This window comes from Bicyclus anynana, chromosome 18, assembly GCF_947172395.1.
Source record: "Bicyclus anynana chromosome 18, ilBicAnyn1.1, whole genome shotgun sequence".
Taxonomy (NCBI): domain Eukaryota; kingdom Metazoa; phylum Arthropoda; class Insecta; order Lepidoptera; family Nymphalidae; genus Bicyclus; species Bicyclus anynana.
Genome location: NC_069100.1, coordinates 3,764,642 through 3,792,306, shown reverse-complemented (window position 1 = coordinate 3,792,306; position 27,665 = coordinate 3,764,642). Strand labels below are relative to the sequence as shown.

General features: G+C 34.8%; 2 protein-coding genes across 3 annotated transcripts in view; both read left to right on the top strand.

Annotated features, from left to right (window-relative positions):
• The first annotated feature begins 6,557 nt into the window (after nt 1–6,557).
• Nucleotides 6,558–9,426, top strand: LOC112056571 (uncharacterized). Its single transcript, XM_052886754.1, has 3 exons — nt 6,558–6,683; nt 7,341–8,109; nt 9,144–9,426. The coding sequence occupies exons 2-3, from the start codon at nt 7,341–7,343 to the stop codon at nt 9,275–9,277; spliced, it is 903 nt and encodes a 300-aa protein (XP_052742714.1). The 5' UTR covers nt 6,558–6,683; the 3' UTR covers nt 9,278–9,426.
• Nucleotides 9,427–10,994: 1,568 nt separating this feature from the next.
• Nucleotides 10,995–27,665, top strand: part of LOC112051053 (E3 ubiquitin-protein ligase CBL-B-B) — a 101,182-nt gene continuing 84,511 nt past the window's right edge. The window contains exon 1 of one of the 2 annotated variants that reach the window (XM_052886752.1): nt 10,995–11,743. In XM_052886752.1, the coding sequence (XP_052742712.1) occupies nt 11,202–11,743 (542 nt within the window). In that variant the 5' untranslated portion in view covers nt 10,995–11,201. The remainder of the gene's footprint in view (nt 11,744–27,665) is intronic. The other variant, XM_052886753.1, reaches the window with a different exon arrangement.

The following is a 27,665-nucleotide window of genomic DNA, read 5'->3' as shown; positions in this document are numbered from 1 at the left end:
CTGCAATAATATAAGCTACTTTTATCTCGATAAACTAATGATTTTCCAAACATTTTAAAACTTTCAACGCAGAAGTGACATCAGCTAGGTGGTACCTTTATGTTTGTTTTACTTTGTTGAACAAAAATAAATACATCTTACCTACATAGGTAAGATGTTATTCTTCGCTTTTTGTGCTACAAAATTTCTGTGGTTCTTTTAGAAACGGCTTTAATTAATACACAACACTGGATTGGCACCACCACTATGGAAACACTAAAAAACGCACTAGCCGTCTCTACGATTTTCGAAAGTTTCCCTCGATTTCACAGGGATGCCATTATCAGATCCTGACGTGAAAAAAATGGGATCACCCTGGAAGTAAAACAAAAAAGAATTTTTAAAATCGGTCCATAAATGACGAAAATATCGCTGGACATATAAAAAAAAAGAAAAAGACATATATTCAGCCGAACGTAGAACCTCCTCCTTTTTGGAAGTCGGTTTAAAAGACAATTTGTTTTAAATTCGAGGTAATTTTAATTATAGTCATATCCTCATTATAACTACGCCAAATCTCGGCGCAGGCGCCAGCGAGTCGGGACGTTCGTTCGCAAAACTGCCGTTATACCTACTTGTAACATTTCGTATGCAGTGGCAGATACCTGTATCGGAAATTTGGCACACCCGTGTGGAATGTATCTCGGAAGAAATGAGATCTGCGACATATTTCAATGTAGCAGATAACCGCGATTTCTGCTGCGTGGGATTTCTTTTTAATTACTACATTTATTCCTTTTAACCTACAATAAAAACATACATACATCGTTATGAATGAGAGGGATTAGGCCTTAGTCCACCACGCTGGCCCAATGCGGATTGGCAGACTTCACACACGCAGAGAATTAAGAAAATTCTCTGGTATGCAGGTTTCCTTACGATGTTTTCCTTCGTTTGAGACACGTGATATTTAATTTCTTAAATTGTACAACTGAAAAGTTAGAGGTGCATGCCCGATTCGAACCCACACCCTCCGGAATCGGAGGCAGAGGTCATATCCACTGGGCTATCACGGCTCTGTTTTATCGTGCTGATACATACATATGAGATATTTAGGTGTTTGTCTGAAATTTAAAAATAACTATGCTAAAACATTATCATTAACAACCCATATTCGGGTTACTGTTGAGCACGAGTCACGGTAATTTATTTCGTAACATTTAACAAAAATCAGATCTTTAAAATCATAATTACAGCAGCTACAGCATTGAAAAAACTGATTCAATATAGAAAAATCTGAAAGATCCGAAAAAAATATAAAACTTGGTCACCCTTGGGATTTTTGGAATACTATTCAAATTAGTTTTAGATGGTGTATCTATCATTTGCGTTTTATCCATTAATTACGGGACACCCTATATAATTTCTATTAAAGCATTGTATATACCGAAACATTTGTATTTCTCTAAACACATAATTCTCTCCAATGTCTCACGGCTTAAAAACAAACTTTCTTCATTTCATCCACTCTCCGTTCAATTTCGGAGTCGGACCGAGTAGTTTTCTCGAGGAGTTTCACTTCAACAAGTCGCCTAACGGAGAAAAAAGAGAGAGAAGGCCCCGCTCAAGTGATCGGAAAGCATTTACAATTGCAAATAATTCAAGTTTAACGTTTAAAAACTTTTTAAAGCCATTATTAAAAAAGTTTTCTACTCTGCACTCTGAGTCGACATTTTACCGAAACGGAAAATAACTTTTTTGTCGATCTTTTCAATCTTTTGTGTTTTTGTGTACTTTATATAATGTACACATCCTAAAATGATAGTAAGGTAATTCGGTTATAGACTACGTTTATGATTTACTAGCTGACGCCGCGCGGTTTCACACGTGTGGTTCCCGTTCCCGTAGGAATACGGGGATAACATATACTTAGCCTTCCTCGGTAAATGGGCTACCTAACACTGAAAGACTTTTTCAAATCGGACCAGTAGTTCCTGAGATTAGCGCGTTCAATCAAACAAACAAACAAACAAACTCTTCAGCTTTAAAATATTAGTACAGATTTGTGAGATATACAATCTGCGGATACAGGGAAGGGATTCAGTTTGGAAGGTCATTAATATAATCATTAACACTATAATAAGCCTTTCCCAAGCTTGCGTTTAATTGCTATGTAGATTTGCTTTGAGAAAGTTGCATTGAGTCAAGCTTTTTAAGCTAGCGACTAACGCTAATAGGTAGTGAAAAAATTAACAGTCTAATAGTTACTAATGTCAGTAAGCCGTTTATATTAGTAGTTTCAGCATACTCTTCTAACATTAAGATAGGCCAATGATCCTAAAAGTTCCTTATTTAATTCCACTAAAGATAAATTAATGTTCCATGGAATTTGCTACACAGAAAATGGCAGTCAGCAGCTTAAGATCTCAAGTCTGCAAGGCGATTACGCTATGAAAGAAAAGGATTAAAACTATTTAAAAGTGGGAAAATTGGTACACTATCTTTTCCACCACTTCATCGCTGCTACCTCGGAAGAAATTTCCATAATACTCGAATTAAGACGTCCATACTTACTAGAGCTACCTTTACTGCAATAGGGTTGCCTATTTCAACTGTTGTGGTAACTAATCATCATCTTCTTACCCTTATCCCACTTAAGTGGGGTAGGAAAAATATGTCAATCTATTCCATTTTATTGAGAACAATTGCTAATGCGCCCTGGTATACACGCAATACTGAAATACACCAATATTTGGAAATGCCAACAGTTCAGGACGAAGATAAAGAAGTAAAAAAGGGAACGCTTGCAGAAACATCCAAACCCACTGCCTTGTGAGCTACTGACTGCTGATAGAGTCAAAAGGTTAAAATTGACAGATGTGCTCGACTTTCTGCAGATTTGAGGACAGTGGTCCCCAGGTCTGCCAACGCCACTTTTTGCCTGCCACTAATCTGATTATAGTCTGTCGACTGATTGCAGATAAAACCAAGAAAAAAAAAATCTATTCCATTCGTCGTTACGACATTAAATTGATTGTGATCGATTAATCTCAGTTAGTTGAGATGGTCTCAACTATTTAGAAATCCTTAAAAGGTGTTTATTACACGTTTCGTTCATGTAATAAGTGTTTTAAAATTAAGTTATGCTAATGATTTACATAACAGAACTTCTCAATAGGGGAAAATCTTTCACTTCTGAAATAAATTGATATCAATTAAAACAATTTCAATGAATTGCGGTAAAACTTTTCATAGGCGCAAGAAAATGATTTCAAACAGTAGCTGCGTCGCTTTTTTTATTTAAATTAATTCTATATAAGATTCATAAAATTAAATGTGTACCTAAATTAAATTTAAATTAAATGAACTAAATACAACTTTGATAATGAATTTATAAAAATGTTAATAATCAAAAAAAATCATTATAATCGAATTTCGCGTCCATTATTAAATTTAAATACATGACAACCCTAATTTAGACTTACTATCAGAGTCCTAGCTACCTTGGCCGTCTCGAAAATTTTCAACAAACTTTATTTTGCGTGTATCAATTTTGTAAACACCTTTATATCGAAAGCATTAAGCGCGATTTTCATTTTCATGGTTTATGTGGCAAAGTTAGCAGGATAAGGCAGTTTCATTCATTACTCGGCATGACATACTTAGGTCTGTGAAAAATGATGTCCCCAAGACTCGAAGCGTCAAAAGAGGAGTACAATGTATAATATAACTAATAGGATACCCATCTGCAGGATGATAGTCGGTTTTTCATTGCGTTTCACTCTGATAGGGGGAAAGTTTCATGATAATCATCATCATTATCAGGCGATGGACGTCCACCTCTGGAAATGGCTCGTTGAACGTCCTCCTACGATCTTGAGCCGTCAGCATCCAACGGCTCAGTGTATTGAACTGACCATTATTAACCTTTAAGAATGAACGTAATTTTTTTGCACTCTTATGGATGCGCGGTCTCATGGACCACTATAGTTCAAGCTCCCAATTCATTAGGAAATATGTATTAATTAAAAAGTTATTACTTTTATTATATTCAGACAGTATAAATAAAAAAAATAACTAGGCAGTTGATTCTAATAAGTCATTTTCTTACATAATTAAGAGCATTTGAGTCTCGAACTTGATATATAAACGTTTTCTCAATATCAATCCTTTAATCTAATGAATATCAAGCATAAAAAACAAAGAAAAATCTTATAATATTAAACAAGAAAGTTTTGACATTGACTAACATATGCAGATTATTGGTAGTTTTGTATTGAGCGGAGGTGTTCTGACCCTGTTATAGGATGGAAAACTAGCCCACTTGTATTAAACTTTACCATAGTAGTTTAAATCGTGATCATTGGAGTTCTGATAGCGACACATCATCATCTGTGCTATCTTTGCCTGTAATATCGCTTCTTGTTACTCTGAATTTCTCGGAATTTTTATATCCGAAATATGGACGTGCGGTCTGGCAGACCGCGGTCAAAGTTAAAAACGTAATAACTCTCCCGATACTTAGCCGACGACGCAACTTTTCGTAAATCGCCAACGTTGAACGGTCTGTAAGACCACGCGTTCATAGTTAAAGGTTAATTACGTATTTCAAAGTTTAAACAAAATGTATTCACAATTTCATATTTTTACTCGTAATTATAAAAGTGTATTCAATTACTTACTATTTACATAGCAGCCGTGATAGCCTAGTGGATATGACCTCTGCCTCCGATTTCGGAGCGTGTATGTTCTAATCCGGTCTGAGGCATGCATCTCCAACTTTTCAGTTGTGTGCATTTTAAGAAATTAAATATCACGTGTCTCTAACGGTGAAGGAAAACATCGTGAGGAAACCTGCATACCAGAGAATTTTCTTAATTCTCTGCGTGTGTGAAGTCTGCCAATCCGCATAGGCCCAGCGTGGTGGACTATCGGCCTAACCCCTCTTATTATGAGACGAGATTCGAGCTCAGCAGTGAGCTGAATATGGGTTGATAACGACGACGACATAGCAGAAATTGCAAATCATCCTAATAATCACTTACATTTAATTTTATTTGTAACTAGCGGACCCGGTCAAGCTTCGTTTTGACATAAGTGAACTTATTCTCTATCCCTACTCTACCGTTCTATACCTCTACCCCTACCCTACCCCCACCCTACCCCTACCCTACCCCTACCCTACCCCTACCGCTTGACTCTTAAACGTTTGTATGGGAAATAGAAAAGGGCAGTTTTTAGGGTTTTCCCGGAAATTGTTTGATTTTTTCTCACCTTTTGAACCTTCCCTATACCTCCACGAACATTTCAAGACCATGATAAGATAAATCCGTTGAGCCGTTCTCGAGTTTTAGCGAGACTAACGAACAGCAATTTATTTTTATATATATAGATTAAAGAGCCCGATGGTTTATCCTATGAAAGCGGGGAATGCCAATGAGTCAGTAATAATTTCTCCATTCTCACTAACCGATAAAGTATTGTTTACTATTTTCTATTCCGGCGAACGGGAATGTTTTTGTTATTGCTTCCAAGTTTCATATTTAACGTCGATGATATTCTTTGTAACAGATACAGTGATTAATTATTATTTTTAATGCGAATACTCGATATCGAGCTAATTATCATCGTTTTTTTTATTTTACTGCGTACGACCGGTCGTATCTTTTGTGTGTGACTATCGCTCCCAGATATGACGTCCAGACGTATGCTCTCTCCCAATCTTTGCTATTTATATTAAGGACCTGTTTCGCACCCAAATTCACCAACAGAAAAGTTTGTCGTTTTTTGAGGGGGACGAGGTAAAATCACACATTGAAAATATTTGACACCATTATGATGTGTCCATACACTACACACAACTATGAATTGCCTCGCAATACTCACACGCGCAAAGAATACTACACGCGTAATTTTTACTACCTACAGACTAACAAACACATCGCTTAGACTATACAGGACTTAAGACGCCCTGAGAAAGTCGTTCCGTTCCATCCATTCTGTTTCTGCTTTAGGGCCCCATGTGGCGAAGTTTCTGCGCTCGCCCAAGCCCCCCGGTAACACCCTGAGGTCCCATTGAGGAGCCTACGGCACTTACAAAATCAGATGACAAAAAAAGAGGAGTTATGGAGCTTAGATCCACCATGCAATGTATGTGGCGAACTTATAGGTGGACCAAGGACATCAAGCGAGTTTCAGGGAACCGCTGGATGCTGGCGGCTCGAGACCGTTGTGTTTGGAAGTCCATGCAAGAGGTCTATGTCCAGCAGTGGACGTCCATCGGCTGTTAATGATGGTGATGATGATGAGCATGTCAGCTAACATTTTCAAATTTGGAATGCAAGTCTTCGATTGCTTATATCAATGTATCAAGTATAAACATGGTCAGGTCAATTGTTAACAAATAAAATAAATAACAACATTACAGAAGATGATTAAATTAAAAAACTGAAATAAACTAATATGGACTCTCCAGCTATTAAAACAAAGTTCATTTTACAGATTTTATATGCTTACGATTTGTCATATTAAACGTATTCGTATATAAATGATAAACAAGTTTAATAATTCTCATTATTGAAGAGTTGATTATGCAGTGAAGTTGTTGCTTTTTTTAATTGTTATTTTTTGGTTAGCTTTACAATAACCATCTTTTAATACCTTAGTTGAGGAGTATCAGTGCAATTTAGCTTTTAGGATTCAACGTGAGTTTTAAATTTTGAGATTACAACATATAAGCGAAAAGCAGTGACCGAAATTTTGATAGTTCGTAAGAAATTAGCGTAAGATTTGATGTGAGAGCTCAATTTAATTCTACCTAATTAGTTTAAGCATTGATTTATAAAATATAATCAAATGAATTTCACTATTTAAGTAGGCTGCCATGCAAGCAGTTAAAAAAAAGAAATCTGTCTATGAACAGTGACTATATTTAAAAGAAATCAGAGACTAAAACTGCAATTTAAAGCTCTGTCATTTGCTTATAATGATTTATCATTTTATGAAGAAACCAATGAAGTTACTGATTTTTACTGACAATTGAGACTATAAATTTTAAAAAATGATAATTTACCCTTTAAAACTGGGTACTGTTGTACCCACAACATTCTAGCGAAGTCGGATCCATTTTATTGACACAACACATTTAATTCTATAAATAATAGTTATAAGTATCAAGATGTGTATTAGTTTTAAGTCTTCAATGTGTTGTGTTAACAAATAAAGTGTTTTCTATTCTATTCTATTCTAAAAGTTCATGTCACAACGTCTTCTGTTGTTCAGAAGAACAAAAGGCGTAAAGACAATCGTCTTTGCTTTCATAAACTTTTGTCATTCATTAATTTTATAATGTTCCATTTCAGATGGAGAAACTAATTTTGATGTTATTAGCCACAGTGGCGAATGTCATATCCAGTCCATTAATAACACTTCAAGAACTACAGAACCAGCAACAAAACAAAGCCAAATTCTGCTCGAGCCTTCTACACTTCAACAAATATTACTACTCACCAGGAGAATCCATAGCCATAAATGGTTACCCAGCAGACATGAGTGTACATTGGCAAACAGGGAACATATACTACACACTAATAAACAATGAAATGAAGATGAACCTGCAAGTATTGCATTCTAGCGGTGATTTTGAGACGATAAAAGTGGTTGGATTAGGTCAATCGAGTACAGTTGATAACCTAAACGATATCGTGTACCTAGCTACAGATAACGGGGTGTATAAATACAATGATGACGGTACAACGGAACGATATGCAGCGTTAAATGAAGATGTCATGTATTTGACTGTCTCACACGATGGTTCTGTAATGTATATAGCGACATGGCCTCAGAATCGTGTGCATAAAATAACCAACGAAGGTCAGAAACAAGAAACTTTCTCCCCTATTCCGAATGGTCATGGTCTGACAACGGATACTAGGGATAACATTTTCTTTATTGCCACAAAAACGTCGTATGTACTCAAAAATGATCAGACTGTACCTATTAAAATTAAAGGGTTGCCTAACGAAAGAATGACTGGGGTATTCGTCTCTCGTTCAGACGAAGTGTTTGCTATGGATGACAATAGCAATCTTTATACGATTGATGTTGAAAATGACAGTGCTAACCTTTTAGGTAAGATATTAATTGAAATTCAAACTATTTGAAATAAACGCAATTGTACTTAACAAGTAGTTAGATAGTAAAATTTTTTGCAGTAAGTTTTCCTGTTTGTAATAACACTAATATCAATTGGGAAGATTCTTTCTTTTCCTTCGGATTCTATTGACAAGGGACTCGGCAGTTACTCGTTTAAAATCATTGACGTTATTAATAAATAAATACCATTATTACAACACACAAACACTTTGCATGTAGCTTTAAAGCGGGTTGAGGTGCTAGATTGATCTTAATCGACTCTGTGATGATCACTATCAAATGATAGTGTTAAAAAAACTTACATACAGCCGAACATTGAATCTCCTTTTTTTTGGAAGTTGGAAAAACAAACGGCTTTCTATGATACCGGAGTTTAACCACATAAAGCCGTCAGCCCTGCTTATGATTAGCGTCTGATATAGGGTTTTTGTCGTGAAAAATTGAAGCAGTGTGATAGACCTAGCTTATACGTAAGAAAAGACGCCTTATTCTGGAATAGGCCCTTAATAGCTAACAACGCCGACTCCGTGGGTGCTCAGAGACTCGAGCACCCATGAGAAATAAACAGTGGGTGCAGTGCACCCTGAGAATACACATCAAAAACAGACCAGCAATCGTATTTTACCATCCCTAAAAAGAAAGAAAAAGAAAGAAAGAAAATAAGTTCATTCATTTTTAGTGTTACAAACAGTACATCCTATCTAAATATTATACGACTGTCTGTGACACCAAACAGAAAAGGTTTACGGCTCAGCATTAGCCGTTCATCGCAGAAAAGCAATGCCCAGTGCTGATTTTCAGCTGAACTAAGATTAACTAACTAGGAATCGTCTTTTAGCTGGAAATCAGCTAAAAGACGATTCCTGGTGTATTTCTTTCTGTGCATTTCTTTTCTCACACTCCGCAATGCTTATTTAATGACTCAAAAAGCTGCGAAAAGACCCTTAAGATTTTCTAAAAGCGGGCGCCCCTGGCTTATAATGATGATTATCCATTGATTTTTTTTTCAGGATCTTTCAATGTGACAGATGTTAACACTTTCGCTATGGACGCCGCGGACAATGTTCTGATTGGTGTGAAGGGAAGGATTCTCAAGTTTAATGCATACGATCGCAATCCATGCGAAGAAACGTACGACTCTTAAATTACACTTTCTTTGTTTTTTTTTTGTGTAACTTCGTATTGTAACTAACCTAAATTATTATTTATTAAAATCTATCAAAGTAATTTACTTTCTTGTGTTTCACGTCTACCATTATTATTTTTCAATTTTTATAAATCTCTTACTTCTGTCTTTTTTGTTTTATTCTATTATAAGGAGGGTTTGTGCTTTGGTTTTATTTTTATAGAATCTTTAATAAAAATCGACTTCATAAAAAAAGCAACACCCAAAAATCATGACAGAATTTAGGTAGGTACTTAATCAGAAAACATTAATTATTCACGTCCAATTAGTCTCATAATCATCTGTTATTAATAAGTGAAATGAAATAAGTGATAAGTACCTAGATAATATTCACCTTGACTCATTGCACATAGGTTGCCTGGTTAAATTGCGGCCAAACAAAAAAAAATAATTATCTAGGTACCTACTTGAATTTTTGGTGAAATTATTTGAAAATGAAATTTAACTCATTGGTCAGGCTTCTTGGCAACTTTGAATGAAAAAAAATTAATACCTATCCCTAATAGGTACCTTTCCCAAGTTGCAATTCTTTTATCATGAGCATTTACCATCTTAAAATAAGAGTGAATAGGAGGCATTTTATAAGCTAGTTTGTTCTATCTGACCAATTTTTTTAAATGACGTTAGCGTCTTCAGAAGGACTGTCTTAGGTAGGTACCTACCTACATAATAGGTCTATTTATGAACTTAAACACAAAGCAATCAAATCAACAACAAGACCGTAAAATCCTGGTATAGGTAGGTAACTAAAATAAAAATTTTCTCAACATTTAATCAAAACGTGTACCTACTACCCCTACTACATAGAATAATGGTCCTAAATATATCGATATTAATTAATAAAAGTTAAAGATTTACTATAAAACTCAATTTAATCATGTTTTTTTTTCAAATTTTTCAACTGTCAAAAACGCCCGTCCATTATATTACGTGAAAATTTATTTTTAATATTATACAGTATATTAGAACGATAATGAACAATCTATGACCATTACAAAAAAGTGTCAACTAGCCTATTACCATGTAGGTCCTATGACTACAGGTAGGTACTATAACAATAAATAGGTAGGTACATAAATATTGTTTTATTGATTTTTTCTTCAAATTAAACATAAAAAATCCGAGAGGAAATAAATCTTTTTTTTGAAACGCACATTAATTTTTATTACAGACCTAACAAAGTTGGCAAAAGACACAGCAAACGACGTAAACAAAAGCATACGACATCGACACCGACCACAGAAGCAAATGAGGAATATGAAGAATAATTTATTTATTATTAATGGCTGATATTATTTTTACAAATTAATAAATAAGTTTACGAAATAATTATTTTTTACTTGTTTTAAATTTTTATATAAGCGCCATCTAGCTCAAAAGAAATAAACTATCTCAATTTATATACTTATAGCGCCATCTCTTAGCACAGGTACACACTATTACGAAACTTTAAACCTTCATAAGACTAGATGTCACTAATGTAAGTATAAGATAAAATCCTTTTTTTATTATTTACATATTTATCGTAGAATAACATTAATTATTATCAATAAATTAGATAGAACGTTTAATTTAATTAGAGACTACAAGAAATATAAATGAATTCTCTTTGACCCTCTATAACTTTATGGCTTGCTCGTTTGTCAAACAAAATGTCAACGTGTTGTCAAGTGGATTGACATTTGTCATACGCGTCGGAGATGTGTCAGTGAGCGATCGCTTGCCGCTTGGTGTATAATTATTGAATCGTAAATGTGGTGCGTTTGTGTGATAATGAGAAAACACATTTTAGATTACCTAATTATAAAGTGATGTAAGTGTTCCGAGTGCAGTGTTCCGTTTGAGAAGTTGATTTCTTTTGTATGTCATCGGACTGATCAACATGGCGGCACCTCGTCAGAAGTCACAACAGAAAAACATTTCTTCGATATTTTCGAAATTGCACGGCGCGTTCTCCGACGCCGTGTACCCTTCGAAACTTGCGACTGACAAGAGGACACTAGACAAAACTTGGAAGTTGATGGACAAGGTGGTGAAACTGTGTCAGCATCACAAGATGAATTTGAAAAACAGTCCGCCGTTTATTCTCGATATTTTGCCCGATACATATCAGAGGTTGCGCATAATATACTCCAAATACGAGGATAACATGGCCGAGCTGAATAACAATGAACATTTTAACATATTTATTATTAACTTGATTAGGAAGTGTAAACAGGCTATAAAGTTGTTCAAGGAGGGCAAAGAGAAGATGTTCGACGAGAACTCTCACTACAGACGTAACCTCACGAAGCTCAGCCTGGTGTTCAGTCACATGCTGAGCGAGCTGAAGGCCATGTTCCCCAATGGCACATTCGCTGGGGACCAGTTCCGTATCACTAAAAGTGATGCAGCCGAGTTCTGGAGGTCTAACTTCGGTAACAGGTGAGATATCTATTCTATTTCATACTTATCATATTGCACTACTGTGATATTACACTGTGTCTTCACTTAAAGTGTTATTTGTTTATTATTTGGACCACCAACGAAATTATATGTATACAGAATCATAAAACTTAATAACTAGGGTATTAAAGCACATAGGTATAACTGCTTAAAGGTAGCCACATCATGCATAAAGTGTAAGTCGCACTAACAATTCAAAATTAAGTGTTAAAAAAAATTAAAAAGAAATTTCCATAAACAATGATTTGTAGTAATTTTCTTAAATGAGGCTCGAGGAAGGTTTTTTTTTGAATAACATTGGTATTTCAGTGATTTTTTTTTAATACTGTGTAAGATATTGATAGTATCTAATAAGTAAATAATAATGAAGTAAAACTTAATTTATCAAAAATTAATTATGTTTTTAGATTCAATGTTTTGTCAATACAGCAGTGATCTAGCAGACTATTTTATATTTTAGCCTTAATTTTATTTATCCCTGACTTTTTGAACTTATCAGAGCTTATACTTTTTTCTACAAAGCCTAAAGTCTATGCTAAGATAGAAATTACAATACTCCAGTATGTCTATTTCTTGCTGTTGTTTTGTTACAAGAGAAATAAATTTCTGAGAGTTCCATGGATTCACTGTGTAGATGCCGGGTCCAATGTGACAGTCAAAATGCTGAGCAAAGCCCGGGACTTTTGGCTTGGGTGTAGGTTTAACGAGTTCTTTAAAAACTTGTTAACACTCCCCTTCTATGAGTTGATAAAGGGAGTGCTACATTTGGTGTTTATGTGTATTCACAAAAAACAACATATACACACAAAAAACTCATAGTATTTTTTGCATTATTTCATGGTTCACTAAAACTGGTGAAGACTAATATGAACTATCAATAACTTTATGTAATAAAATTTAGTTAATTTTGTGGTAAAAGGAAATGAATGTCATGTTTTTCTTGTTATTTTGTTCAATAACTTTGAAACTTGTGAGTGAAAAAAGGCATACGGAAGATTGTAATCAAACGCAGTAAAAGATTAATTAAAACTATAAGCCTTGAGTCTGACTAATTTGAACATTTACCAGATATTGTGATCATCACAAGATTTTATTTTCCAATGCTTCAGCTTCATCATTAACAATGGCTCGTTTCTACTCACTGTTTAGTACGAGTCTCCTCTCAGAATGAGAGAGGTTAGGCTAAGAGTCCACTACTCTGACCTACTGCAGATTTGCAGATTTCACATGTATTAATTAAGAAAATTTTCAAGTATGCCGGTTTACCAATGATTTTTTTACTGTTTGAGACATGTGATAATATGTAATTTCTTAAAACCTTCTTGTTGTTGTTGTCTGGTGAGTAACAATTTTGAGGATGTGACATTTTAACTTATCTGGACAAATAATCCTTGTATCTTTAATTCAATAGAAATATATATCACATGTAGATTAAGTTACTTGTGGTCAAATCTTGATTTTGTTATCTTTGCTCTTGAAACCTTTTTATTGACTGACTAAGACCATAGATTTGGTTAGATAAAATTCAAGAAATACAAAATTTTCTTATCAAAAACAGCAAACTTTCATGAATCACTAAAAATGTGGACATGAAAAAATTTGTCAAAATAGTTTACATACCAGGAATTAACCAGCCTCTGTCAATATCATACAGTGATCTAAGAAGGACAATATTGTCAACCAATAGCACTGGAATGTAGATGTTCCTTTCTCTTTAGTCTCTTTGCAACAAAAAGGAGAGCTATATTTTCATATTCTCTGCTATTGGTCAGCAATATGTGTATCTTGTGGTGTGTATTTCATGCCTATACAAGTTTGAAATAATTAAATATCTAAAGTGTGAATTGTTTGGCATTATTATTAGTCACATTTTGTTTCATGTAGGATGGTGTGGGTGACAGTATGTTTCACTCTTGAAAATTTGCCGCGATTCACGATAATAGTATGTACTATGAACATCATACAGACTGTCACCATACCCATGCTATCTGAAAAACACTTTAGTCTTACTAAATTGCTAATACCGCCTGGTAAGGCCAAAATGACTAAAGAGATCCACTGTGAGGGAGTTTGTATTGTCAGTGGCGTGCATTAGGTTGTCTATCAGGGTATGCATTAGTAATAAAATTAAGCAAACTGGAAAAATCTGTATTCAATAAGCACTAAGAAGACAACTTTTAGGGTATGCAGTACTTTAATGCATGTATGAAATGCACGCCACTGTGGACAGTAAACCAAATAATACCTACAACTTGAACAGTGACCTTCACTTTAAAACATTGTTTACTATCTGAAAAATCGTTTATAGGAACTGATCACTGATAGACCAAGTCAATGATAAAAAAATTGTTTATGTTTCATGTAGGTTTACCTACAGGCTACTTGCTAAGTTTACAAGCACTTTTAAAACATCAATTTCTGTCTTGCCATGGACTACCTTGATTTATGGGTGTGTAAGTTATAATATTCAGCAGCGAAATGTGAATAAATACAAGGTTTTATCTACAAATATAAATATAACAATGAATATTCAATTTATTTTAATATTTTGAAGAAAAATTCACATTACAGTTTTCAATAACCTTTTCCTGATGATCCACATGTCTGCAGTTGCAGTAACAAAAATAAATAAACTAGGTATGTGTACATGTCTACAATATTATCAGCTCTTTATACCATCACTTTTGTATGGCTTGTCAATCACGAAAGGTTTCTGTAGGCTGCATTGTATTTAAATAGGAATCTATAATAAGTCATTTATAAGGTTTCTAGAAGAGCAAATTTTGATGATAAAGTAAATATAATGAATTTTGGTTGGTTTGATAGTAAGGAATGTAATAGTAGGGGTATTTGTGTTTATTAAGTAGTAGGCAATGTTGTGTTTACTCATAGTGAACACTAGCTAATGCTCCACAGTTTCACCAGTGTGGCTCCTGTGAGAGTATGGGGATAAAACATTAGCATATGACACTCATCACCTTTCTTATGGTAAAAGAGTTTTCAAAATTGATTCAGTAGGTCCAGAGTTTACCCCCTACAACACCATGAACTTTACATCTTTATCTGAATCTTAATATATAAATGCGAAAGGTTCATCAGGAAATCTCGCTATATCTGCTAAGAACAGTTTTTGGGATAGGGCTGGATTAAGGAGATTGAAGTCGCGGGCGTCCGCTAGTCATATTAGTAATGTTATTATGTAACAGATAATGCAATAGTTGAATATAAATAAAGGAGGATACCTTGCATGTTGTTAAGTACCAAGTATGAGCCCTCCACATTTGTGAAGTATATTTAGGGTAACACAAGTAACCACCTTCAGAAATACATAAAATCCTAGTGATTTAATAAAGATATTAAGTATAAATCAAATATGTAATTTATATGTAATGCATAATGTACCCATTAAAATATGTACATTCATGAATAATTCATATTTATTGTGTTACATGAACTTCAATAGTCATGCATAATTTATTCTCAAGAATGCCACTACTAGCAAAGATGTTTAATAATAATAATTATTGATTAATGTCAAAAAAGTTCTCATGTGCTAATGAGAATTTTGTAATAATTAAGTACTTATGCCTTTCTTGATGAGTACTGTTTACCAACAAATTAAAAATGATGGTATAAATCTCTTCACACCTAATAATAATTATAATTAACTTATTCTTAAATTAATGAAAATATATTATATATTTGATTACTAAGCTTATAACAATTAGATATGGTTTACATATTTTATATTACATTTTACATACATAATTTAAAATAAATAAGTTATGAAATGACATGCGTTTTCTACCTTCATTTCTAATTTCTTTGTTGGTAAACAGTACTCATCAAGAAAGGCTGTATATGTTGTATTTTTTTTTTATTTGAAAAAGAGCATCACAGCTCTGTTTCAGTAGTAGTAGATAAAATTGCTCTCTCATCAAAAAGTAGAGTTAGCTAAACTAGAAGAGTGTTTGTGTTAACTATTGACTACCCCTTAGCATTGAAAGAAATAGACATCTGCAAGAACATGAAGGTCAATAATTTAAATGACTATTGTCATTTTTATACTAATATAAAGTACCTCTATAAAAAAAAATATGTATTATGTAAGAGAAAGGTGTTGTTGTTAAATATATAACAGCCTTTTTAGCCTCAATAGCCTTACAGTAAAAGATTCAACACATAAAAAAAGGTCATAATTTTGAAATCTGCCTGTTGTACTTCTGTCACTCACCTACCAGTTTTTACAACTTATAAGAGGAGAAAGGAATGTTGGTCGTATTGAAAAGGTATCGCAAATATACTTATAATAAAATCATTAATCGTGCGAATTTTCTGACAGATGCTAATGTCACATTGTAAAATAATGATACCATATTTATTGTCATAGTGATGACCTGTTCTGACTAGGTAAAAAATAGTGCCTCAGATCATTCAAAGAGGAATTTTGAAAAGAAATTTCTATCATAACGCATGACGGTTGTAAGAAAAATTGTGTAAATTATGTAATTCTTTAATAATTCTGCAATACAATAATACTCAAGTAGGTAACTTACTTACGCGGACGAAGTCACAGGCATTGCTAGTCATTAATAACGTAACTTGAAAAATCTGATCTATTAATTAAAAGCATTCATTTAATTTTATTTGTCTTAGTTATTAGTCAAATTAAATAAGGTCTTAGAATAATTTTATTTTCATCACTGTGACTCAAAATAGGTTTTACGTTTATTATTAAGCCTGAGAAATTTCTTAATAAATAACAGATGTAACTGTTATTTATTAAAATTATTTACTAATTTGGTTCAGAACATATTGAGTGAATCATGATCGTTCACTTTGTCTCATCGCTATTTTTGATTCAATAAAAAATGGTATCACAGGAAACTTCAAAAGAGATCGCAGAATTAATTATTTGACTATACTTAACAACCAATAAGGTTGTCTAGAGCTATTTTCCATAATATAGTTGGAAAATATCTATAAACCTGTCATGTATAGGCAACAATATAGTTTTTATTGTTGTTACATTGTTTCATAGACAACAGTTTGAATGTCACATTCCCACATTAGCTTCCTGTACAGTTAAACTGTCAATAGTTACAATACAATACAGTAAAAACTCAATAGCCAATGAGAGAATGAATACAATGCTTCATTAAATTAGAAATTGTATGGATACTTTTTTGTAATAGTAAGCAATGAATGTGTTATTTGTCATGGTTGCTAAGTATGGGGTTGGTGGAAAAAACTTGAGAGAAAATCCCCCTAGGGGTTAACAAACTCCACTTTAAGAAACCCTGGTGTAGGTGATACTCAAGGTTGACAAGCCCATTGATGCATCTATCTATGTAAATATAGGTGTGGCGTGATCACCCTAGAATGGAACAGGTCCATCCCCCCCCATATACGCCCAGAATCAGCCGTCGTGCCAGGGTGGGCATAGACCGGCCTACCCTAGGATTTTGGGTGTATACTCTTGGCTACAGATATGGAATTCTATTATGATACTAAATCAATAGACATAATTTTGACTTGAATACCAGGCCCACCTTAGGAAATAATCCTAGATAAGCAAGCATACTAAAATACCAAACATACTAAAACCTTAAGACAATATGAACATTATTAATTAATTAGTTTTTGGAGACCTTATCTATCTATGGCTACATAAGAACTTGAAGTGCCCGCAAAGATTTTGCAAGGCATTTTTTACATTATATCCTCTAAAAACCAATGTATCTAAGCAAACAAATCTCAAGTATCTTAAGATTGCACGGATTTAAAAGAGTTCCATCATTGTCCAAAATACTTAAGAAAATCATTCATTCATATCAGTTCCATCATTGTCCAAAATACTTAAGCAAATCATTCACTCATATCGTGTCCATTGATAGGTTTTACCTATTCATTCATAACATGCACTTGTACATAATATGTACATGTTGAATGAAGTTATCGGTGTTTACCTTGTTGAATGGCCTGATAAGATTGAACTCTTCCTCTGATAACGTCCTATTAGCGAAGTACCTGATGACGTCAATGGTGATCCTAACTTGTGGAATTTTACCTTTAAACTAGTAGAAGCCCTGCGGTTTTTGTTTCCGTTGGAATACGGGACTAAAATATAGATTATCCCCTACGACCTCACAAACTTGGACCTCATTATAACACTAACCGGCGGTTACATAGTTCGAAGAGCCGACGGACGTTGGGGTCCAAGGTGCTGGAATGGCGACCCCGCACTAGAAAGCGTAGTATTGGTCGACTCCTCCCCCCACCCACCAGGTGGACAGACGACATCAAGCAAGTGGCAGGGTTACGCTGGATGCTGGCGGCTCAGGATCGTGATTTTTGGAAGTCCCTACAAAAGGCCAATGTTCTGCAGTAGATGTCCATCGCCTGAGATGATGATGTTGATGTTAGCGGCCTCTACAGGGTCAGACCTCCGTCATAGGGCAGGGGATATGGGGCCTAGACCCTCATGAAAAATCTGGTATTCAATAAATCTTGATATCACAACGGACAATCCCGTGGTATTACATCGATATGTTATCGATATCCACGTCAACCGTTTAAGTATTTCTTTCTTATCACCATCAATATATAAGGAGAGCTTGCGGAGCCAGACATGTCCCATTTTGTGAAGACTGAAAAACGTAATTTAAAAAAAAAACATTACTTAACTATAAAAAATACTATAATATACATTGAGCTTGGCGACCGCTGTGGCTTTGGGAGGTAGCAGGTTTCGAGGGTCTTCTTTTAGATATGAGGAATCATATCCACATTCGCCAGATCCTTAGCTTCATGGCAACCATTACCATAAACACCCATAAAGTTCTCAATAAAAAAATGTAGAAGGATGTTAAACGAAGGGTTCCCGCGAACTTAAGGAACTGGGGGGGATTATTTGTCATATTTTGAGTATGTGGAGTAAAATACTAAAAACGTTTTATACTTAACCTTTGAAACCTACTACTTACCTTTAAAAGGTACAATAGGTACCTACTTACCTAAGTCAAAATTAATTTATTTCAATTGAGCTTAGTTTACAAGCACTTTCGAAACTTCAGGTAAGTAATCTTAAAATCAAAGATACGACGGTTCCAAAGGCGCCTTTATAAAATGACGTATATGTGGCTATTGCAGGCGCTCAGTACAGCAAGAAAAAAGCGAACAGTTAATTATGTCATTTCATAGTTATCAATCAAATTATATAATCTTATGAAGCACCTTATCATATCAAGTACCTGCTAAATCCAGTAGGTATCTCGATACTATCTGTGATAAGAATACTTCATTCATCGTTTAAGCACGACTTCCGTTGTAGATAGATATACATATATACGTCATGTCGCTAATCATTTAGATGTCATCGCAATACCTAAATGATTGTAAATTTCTTTTATCACACTTAAGTGCATGTACTTACTTAATTTTTATATTTATATTGCGTTTACGTTTTGTCATTATTACTTAGTCAGGATTGATGTATTAAATGCAATTAATCAATTTCTATGAAAATAATGTACATTGTATACATAACTTATCTGCGTTCTTTTTATTTTATATAAAATCCCACTTCTGATATTTTATCTATATATTGATACTTAATAGAATGTACTTCAACGTAAAAATTTATTAATAACAATTTGAATGTGGATAGTACAACTTGAATGTGGATAGTACAAACAATTTATGTGGATAGTACCTTGTAGGATGTCTATAAATACCACACCCTAGACTTTTTGTCATATCCTTACTCCTAGAGCTACCTATCATCTTTGGCTTCTGCGTTCTTCCAGTACCCTATGTCGTTACTGAAGCACGACTAAATATTACAATTGGAAAAAAATTGCTGAAAAATACCTACTCACTTCGTTATCAACCCATATTCGGCACACTGCTGAGCTCGAATGAGAGGGGTTAGACCAATAGTCCACTACGCTGGCTCAATGTGGATTGACAGACTTCACACACACGCATTAAGAAAATTCTGTGACATGCAGGTTTTCCTCACGATGTTTTCCTTCACCGTTAGAGACACGTGATATTTAATTTCTTAAAATGTACACAACTGAAAAGTTGGAGGCGCATGCCCGGACCTCCGGAATCGGAGACAGAGGTCATAGCCACTGGGCTATCACGGCTCCCTACTCCTTCCTAAACCTACTAACGAAATTTGGCAGGGAGATAGTTAGTAGACATCCGCTAAGAACGAATTTTGCGAAAGGGTCGAATTAAAGAGGTCTAAGGGCGGGCAAAGTCGTGGGCGTATGCTAGTATTTAATGAAAAAATATATTAAATATCTGTCAGATAATAATCATTATACTCATGACAGTCTGTAATTTCATGATCTGTCACTTTATGATGGAATTTCGGATGACGCCAAAAAAACAAAACAAAAGGCCCATCTATCTTCGCATTTTTAAGTCTATCGCGCTCTTCCATCATCGCTTGACATCAAATGAGATTTTAGTTAGCTTATGTGGAATTACCTTGTATTGGGTTTTCAACCGACTTCAAAAAAAAGGAGGATTCTCAAATTTCTCAACTCGATGCGTATGTTTGTTTTTATTTTTGTTACCGCATAACTTCGTCATTTCTTCACCAATTTTGAAAATTCTTTTTTCGTTTGAAAGAATATGCTTCATATAATTTTCATGAAAATCGGTTTGGTATCTGGTATATTGTATTTAGCTTTCGTTCACGATGCTAGGACACACTAAAAACAGAAAAATAAACTCTTTTTAACAAAAAAATTCAGTAAATTTCGTATTAATTAAATCCGTTTCTGAAAGAACCACGGGAAAGAATAAAAGATGTCTTAAGTCAAAGTTAGGGAATTAGCCTGCTGGCTATTCAAATAGCTTGATGATGAGTAAATAATGTACTTAGGTAATAATGTATAGTATTATGAGTTTTATTTACTTACTCAATTGTTAATTAAATATGATTCATTGAAAGTCATTAAGGGACTATTTGTGTATTCGCTCCTGATTGCAGGCGGTTTTGCGTTCGCTATTTATTCTGGACTGCAAACTCAATTATCATTTTCTATCCCTCAAAAACAGTTATTTCTGTCTGGATAAAAGGTACCTAACACTAACCTATGAGCCCTATTCATCTAATTCTACCTAACTAACCTAACCTAAGAGTGATGATTACTTGCAAATCCAATCAAAATACATTATTTTCAAATAGACTTATTGTACAAGCGCTTTGAAACGTCAAGTTTGACGTTTGGGACCCTGGTAATATAACATTTTAGAAAAGTGCTTAAGAAAACTATTTGATTTTTTGACGTTGATTGTAGAGTGTAGACTCAACCACCGGTTTGTTACCACAGCAAAACTGCGCTCACTCGTTTTCACTTCAAAAAAATGTAAATCGATAAACGGCGGACACCCCTCATTTCACGAGTAGCATGCAGTTAACAACGCAGTGCAGTGCAGTGGTGGGACGTAATAAACCATAATGATAGCGGAAACACTCAAAATCACGCGACCGATGGCGTATATCCGATATTGCGATGATTCACATGGCCCATAAAGTGCCACGTTGTAATTTGTGCCATGACCAGGGCCTTAAAGTATCACCTTGTAAATTGTGACATGACTATGGCCATAAAGTACCACCTTGTAATTTGTGACATGACCATAAAGTGCCACCTTGTAATTTGTGCCATGACCAGGGCCATAAAGTACCACCTTGTAGTTTGTGCCATGACCATGGCCATAAAGTATCACCTTGTAGTTTGTGACATGACCATTGATTCGTTATGTTTTTATGTAAGACATACTGAGTTGCACTAAGGGGAAGTTTGAAAGTGGCGCCAGTGACGGAAAAGTTGAGGAGTAAAATTTTAGTTAAAGAAAGTCATATTAGGTAGCAATGATGAAAATGCAAGTGGAAGGACATAAGAGGAGAGGAATGTCAAAAAGAGATGGTTGGAGTGTCCGAAAGAGGCTATTTGTGTAAAAGAAGTAGACGATTCACGTGGTGTGGCAATGAACGTGTTAATTTTAAAGCCAGTAAGTAGGTAAATAGTTTTCTTTGATCGAGATATTGCAACACCATTTAAACTTTTCTGATATGACGGAAATAATTCCTTATTTCCCTAAGTCGTTATTCTATAATACAGCCTTTCTTGATGAGTACTGTTTACCAACAAACAAATTAAAAAAAATTTAATAAAAAAAATTCAACCGACTTCCAACTAAAAAATTAACCTAAACTAAAAAGCAAAAAATAACATCTTACCTATGTGCTACCTTCTGATCAGTTTGAAGGCGGTGCCAATCCAGTGTCATGTTTTAATTAAAGCCGATTCTGAAAGAACCACAGAAATTTTGTAATTTAAACGGCTTAAATTAAAACATAACTGGCTTGGCACCGCCTTCAAACTGATCAGAAGGTAGCACATAGGTAAGATGTTATTTTTTGCTTTTTAGTTTAAGTTAATTTTTTAGTTGGAAGTCGGTTGAATTTTTTTTATTAAAATTTTTATTTTTTAATTTTTAGTGTTAGCACACCTACTGAGTGTGAACAAAAATTAATAAGCAATTAGTTGAAACGTTATTTTCTTATAATAAGTATCTAAGTCCTACAATCCCAATTTTAAAAATACTACCCTAACTCATATACAAAATTTCACTCCCCCTTTATCCACACGTAATATGAATATTCAGAAAATCGTGAAAGGTGACTGTCCTCCGTCTTCATCACCAGACCCTATGCAGTCACATTCTCATCAATATAAAATTTATCAAGTCCAAACACAAGGTAGCTACTGTGAACCGTCGAGGAGTTCCCTTTACTCTCCTTCATCTTCGTCACCAGACTCCTAATACAGTCACAACCCATCTAGGTGGAAAGTTCTCATCAATACAAAATTATCAAGTCAAAACACAAGGTGGCTACTGTGAACCGTCGAGGAGTTCCCTTAACTATCCTTCGTCTTCATCACCAGACACCTAATACAGTCACAACCCATCTAGGTGGAAAGTTCTCATCAGTACAAATTTATCAAGTCCAAACACAAGGTAGCTACTGTGAACCGTTGAGGAGTTCTCTTAACTGTCCTTCGTCTTCATCATCAGACCCTTAATACAGACACAAACCATCTAGGTGGAAAGTTCTCATCAATACAAATAAATCAAGCCCAAACAAAAGGTACCTGCTGTAAATCGTTAACGAGTTCCATCGTCTGTGTATCGGCTCCATCATCAGACCAACTCCAAACCTTCATAAAATTGTAATGGTTTAAAATACCTTATGAAAACACTAACAAACGCACTAGCCGTCCTTACGATTTTCGAAAGTTCCCCTCGTTTTCTCCAGGATACCATCATCAGATCCTGACATGAAAAAAATGGGACCACCCTGGAATGAAACCCTTCTAAACAAAAAAAAAAATTTCAAAATCGGTCCAAAAATGACGGAATTATCGCTGGACATACATAAAAAAAAAAAAAAAAAAAAAAAAAAAAAAAAAAAAAAAAAAAAAAAAAAAAAAAAAAAAAACATACATACAGCCGAACGTAGAACCTCCTCCTTTTTGGAAGTCGGTTAAAAATGAGGGTATAAATCACTAGTCATTTCACACCTAATAATAATTATAATTAACTTGTTCTTAAATTAGTGAAAATAAATTTGATTAATAAACTTAGAACAATTAGATATGGTTAATATGTTTTATATAACCATTTATACACAAACCATACATAATTTAAAATAAATAAGGTATGAAATGACATGCGTTTTCTACCTTCATTTCTTATTTCTTTGTTGATAAATTGTACCCATCAAGAAAGGCTGATAATTTCATGACCTACAGGGGTTTCAAAAATAATAATATTAACTTGTAGTATTTGGTGACAATGTTATTGAGGCGGTCAAATATATAATTTATAATAGGATGTACCTTTTTGTGCCAAGTGTTATGATAAATATCTTAAGCGTGGTTTTATCTAATAATAATAATCCCCATGTCCGGTCAGGTAATTCACTTCTTCCTTTTTGATCGATTTGTGAACGATTTGCAACGGAATGGTATTTCCGGTACCTACTATAAATGATAAAAGCCTTACGCACTGGTTATCACTTAAGCTAGCCACACACCATCCAAAAAACAAAAAAAACCTATTATTCCATTATTTATTTAATTACTTATAAGAGATATAATGCGTCGAAAAGTGGCAATGAGCACATAGTTCGAAGAGCCGATGGACGTTTTGGTCCCAAGGTGCTGGAATGGAGACCCCGTACTAGAAATCGCAGTGTTGGACGACCCCGCACCAGGTGGACTGACGACATCAAGCGAGTCGCAGGGATTCGCTGGATGCACGTGGCTCAGGATCGTGATGTTTGGAAGTCTCTACAAAAGGTCTATGTCCTGCAGTGGACGTCCATCGCCTGATATGATGATAACAAGATATAACTGTATCTTACCATCAAGCAGTCAATGAATCTCTTTGTAAGTAAATTTCCAACGAACCAAACGAAACGGTGAATGGAATGGATAATAATTTGTTGTTGGTACAAAGTTGCTCTTAGTTCAGATCGTCGTGCCGGGAGCGGGAATCATAAATCACAAAGCTAGCCGGTCCCGCACAATCCTTACTGTACAAATAAATGTATGTAATAAATGACTAGTTGTAGTTGACTAAATTACATTTTACAGTTTTCTCGTTTATTTTCATTTGATTTAAACTTTTACCATATAGAAAAATAAACTAAACTTGTCGTTGTCCGTAATTTGACTAAAATCACCAAAAACCACTCACGACAATAACTGATCGTGTATTGGTCACTGCGTGCATAACGGCTCGACTTATGAAACGTCTTCGCTGCCGTTTGCGCTGCAGAAACGTGAGATTAATTGACAGTCAATGGTTGGCTTTAGCCTAACCAACCAATTTTGGGCATAATGCTTGTAGGTACGTGTAGATTCCACTCAGAGTACTTACATATTATAATCTCAGCTTTTTTTTTTTTTATTTTTATTCTTTACAAGTTAGCCCTTGACTACAATCACACCTGATGGTAAGTGATGATGCATTCTAAGATGGAAGCGGGCTAACTTTTTAGGAGGAGGATGAAAATCCACACAACTTTCGGTTTCTACACGACATCGTACCGGAACGCTAAATCGCTTGGCGGTACGTCTTTGTCGGTAGGGCAACTTAGCTTGTAGCGGTAGGGCAAAATAGCTTGGATTATAATGGTCCTTTCACTCAGTTTTATTGCATCTAATGCAAACACATAGTTTTAACGTACTTACAGACTAGTTGTTCAATTAAATTGGCGAGCATCACGAGCTCATCTTACAGGTGTAATAGAGTGCTTATGTCAACAAAAAAAAAGAAAAACATACATACAGCCGAACGTAGAACCTCCTCCTTTTTGGAAGTCGGTTAAAAATATAGCTTCGCAATATCTTGAGATAAGTTGATATAGCTGTGATTGTTCCACGAACCTGACTGAATCTGACCGTATTTTTCACCTCAAACGCAATATTAACTTGATTCCGACCTAAACCCGAACATCTTAAGCCTACGTAAATAAACAGCGGGATGGCGCGATAAAAAATGCCTCGCCCCTTATCACATTGCGTACGCCGTCAAAATAACAGTCTGGCCACGGGAACAGACTTTATGGCGACATTTCTGAGGTAATAAATGCTTAAGCTCTAGGTACATAGTTCGAAGTGCCGATGGACGATGGGGTCCCAAGGTGCTGGAATGTCGACCTCGCACTAGAAAGCGACCCCCTACCAGGTGAACTGACGATATTAAGCGAGTCGCAGGGATTCGCTGGATACAGGCGGCTCAGGATCGTGATGTTTGGAAGTCCCTACAAAAGGCCTATGTCCTGCAGTGGACGTCCATCGGCTAATATGATGAGTAGCTTTGTGACATTTGAGAAGAGACGAATATCTTTTTCATCATTTCATGAATTCACCGTGCAGGTGCCGGGTCCATCGCGTAGTAGAGAGAAAAACTCCGAGTCCTGGACTTGTGACTTCAGGATGTAGGGTTAAGGAATTCCTTGACAATCGATTAACACTCATCTCTTACGCTCGTGTTGGTAATTTGGTAAGATCCTATTAGAGCAGCTTTGGATACTTGTTCTAATATAGGACTTGCTGCAGTTCTAGAGAGGCCAAGGTCTTTAAGCAAGTTATAGAGAGATTTTGCTGGTAATTCTCTCGCACCTACTTCTATTTCTACTAATGCCCGGTCCTAACCGTACCGATAATACGAAACGTTTTTGTAAAGTACGACATGTTTCTCGTTTGGATCATACGAATTTTTCCTTTCAGCGAATAACCATTTTTTCCAATTTCCCGTGGCCATAAGGACACAATTAAAACTGGGGAAAACTGTTTTCTTTTGGCAAAACACGGTCACATTTGACCTTTTGGTGTCGACAGCGGGCCAGCTTTGTGTTTGTAAATAGGCTTGTCATTTTTTTAAATTAGATTCTTGGGTATTTGTGAATTTTAACACGGGTCTGGATTTTTAAAAAGATAATACAAATCTTGATGTTCATTCATTCAGGCAAATTATAAGCAAGAAATTAACTTAAAAAACTAATGTTTTTTAAGTTAATTTCTTGCTTATAATTTGGATATTTTGTTTCTGGTGGTGGTGGTTACAATAATATTTATTCATTCGTTAAAATATCAAAATCGTTTATTTTTACTTGAATGTTTTTTTAATTCCAAAACTGGTTATAGCTTGTTATTTTTGTTGTTGATATAGCCGAAAGGGGTGTGGATTTTAATCCTCCTCCTGACGAGTTAGTCCGTTTCCATCTTAGATTGCATCATCACTTACCATCAGGTGAAGAGATTATAGGCAATAATACAGGAAGAAAATTTTTTTAGTGCAGATATTTTTATATTTTGTTCATAAACAAAATTTAATGATCACGTATTTTTTCTTTTTTTTTTTAATTCAAAAATAACAAAATTATCGTTAGCTAAAGTTATTTACTTTTGAACAGAATTTTAGGGTCACCCTATTGTGCGTTTATTTTATTTTCGTTTGATACCTAAAGGACGTCACCAGATCACTTTTAAGCTGAATATATCTTGTTTAGTAATAATATGTACATTATTTTGTTATTTTAGAGACATAAATTAAAAAAAAAATTACATTAAATGTATCGAACTGTTTGTAGATTTATATTCTATTAATGATACAGAACCACGAAAAAAAATATCCGCACTAAAGACTGAATCACCCTGTATATTTGGCGTTTTATTCCGGCATTCATGTTTCCTGACACTTATAATTTGAACACCTTCAAAGCAAGAGTAACGGTAGTAGTACTTATTAGAGCAAATACAACAAGTAAGTACATAATTTTATCCTATACAAAATTACTTTGTAATGTGCGTAATAAAGCCTCTAATAAAAGTAAATAGGATTCCACGCCTCTAAGTAAGTTCATCATTACCCTTTGACGCTGCATGGTAGCACAAAGTAACGCCTTCAAAGGCATCTTATAAAGTTGCAAACTAAGGCTAAGTAGGTAAGGGATAGCTCGCCTTTATACTTGCAAGAGTTCTATCTTAAGCGGTAGACTAGTACTTATCTATACTAATATATAAAGCTGAAGAGTTTGTTTGTTTTGTTGAACGGGCTAATCTCAGGAACTAATGGTCCGATTTGAAAAATTCTTTGAGTGTTAGATAGCCTATTTATCGAGGAAGTCTATAGGCTATATATTATTCCCGAATTCTTACAGTAACGGGAACCACGCGGATGGAATCGCGCGGCGTCAGCTAGTAGTTGATATAACAACAAGTAATGAACAATAAAATCTACGTTGAAGGGGGAATTCTTGCATTATACTTAAATATTTGTTTTAATTTTATCTATTGTA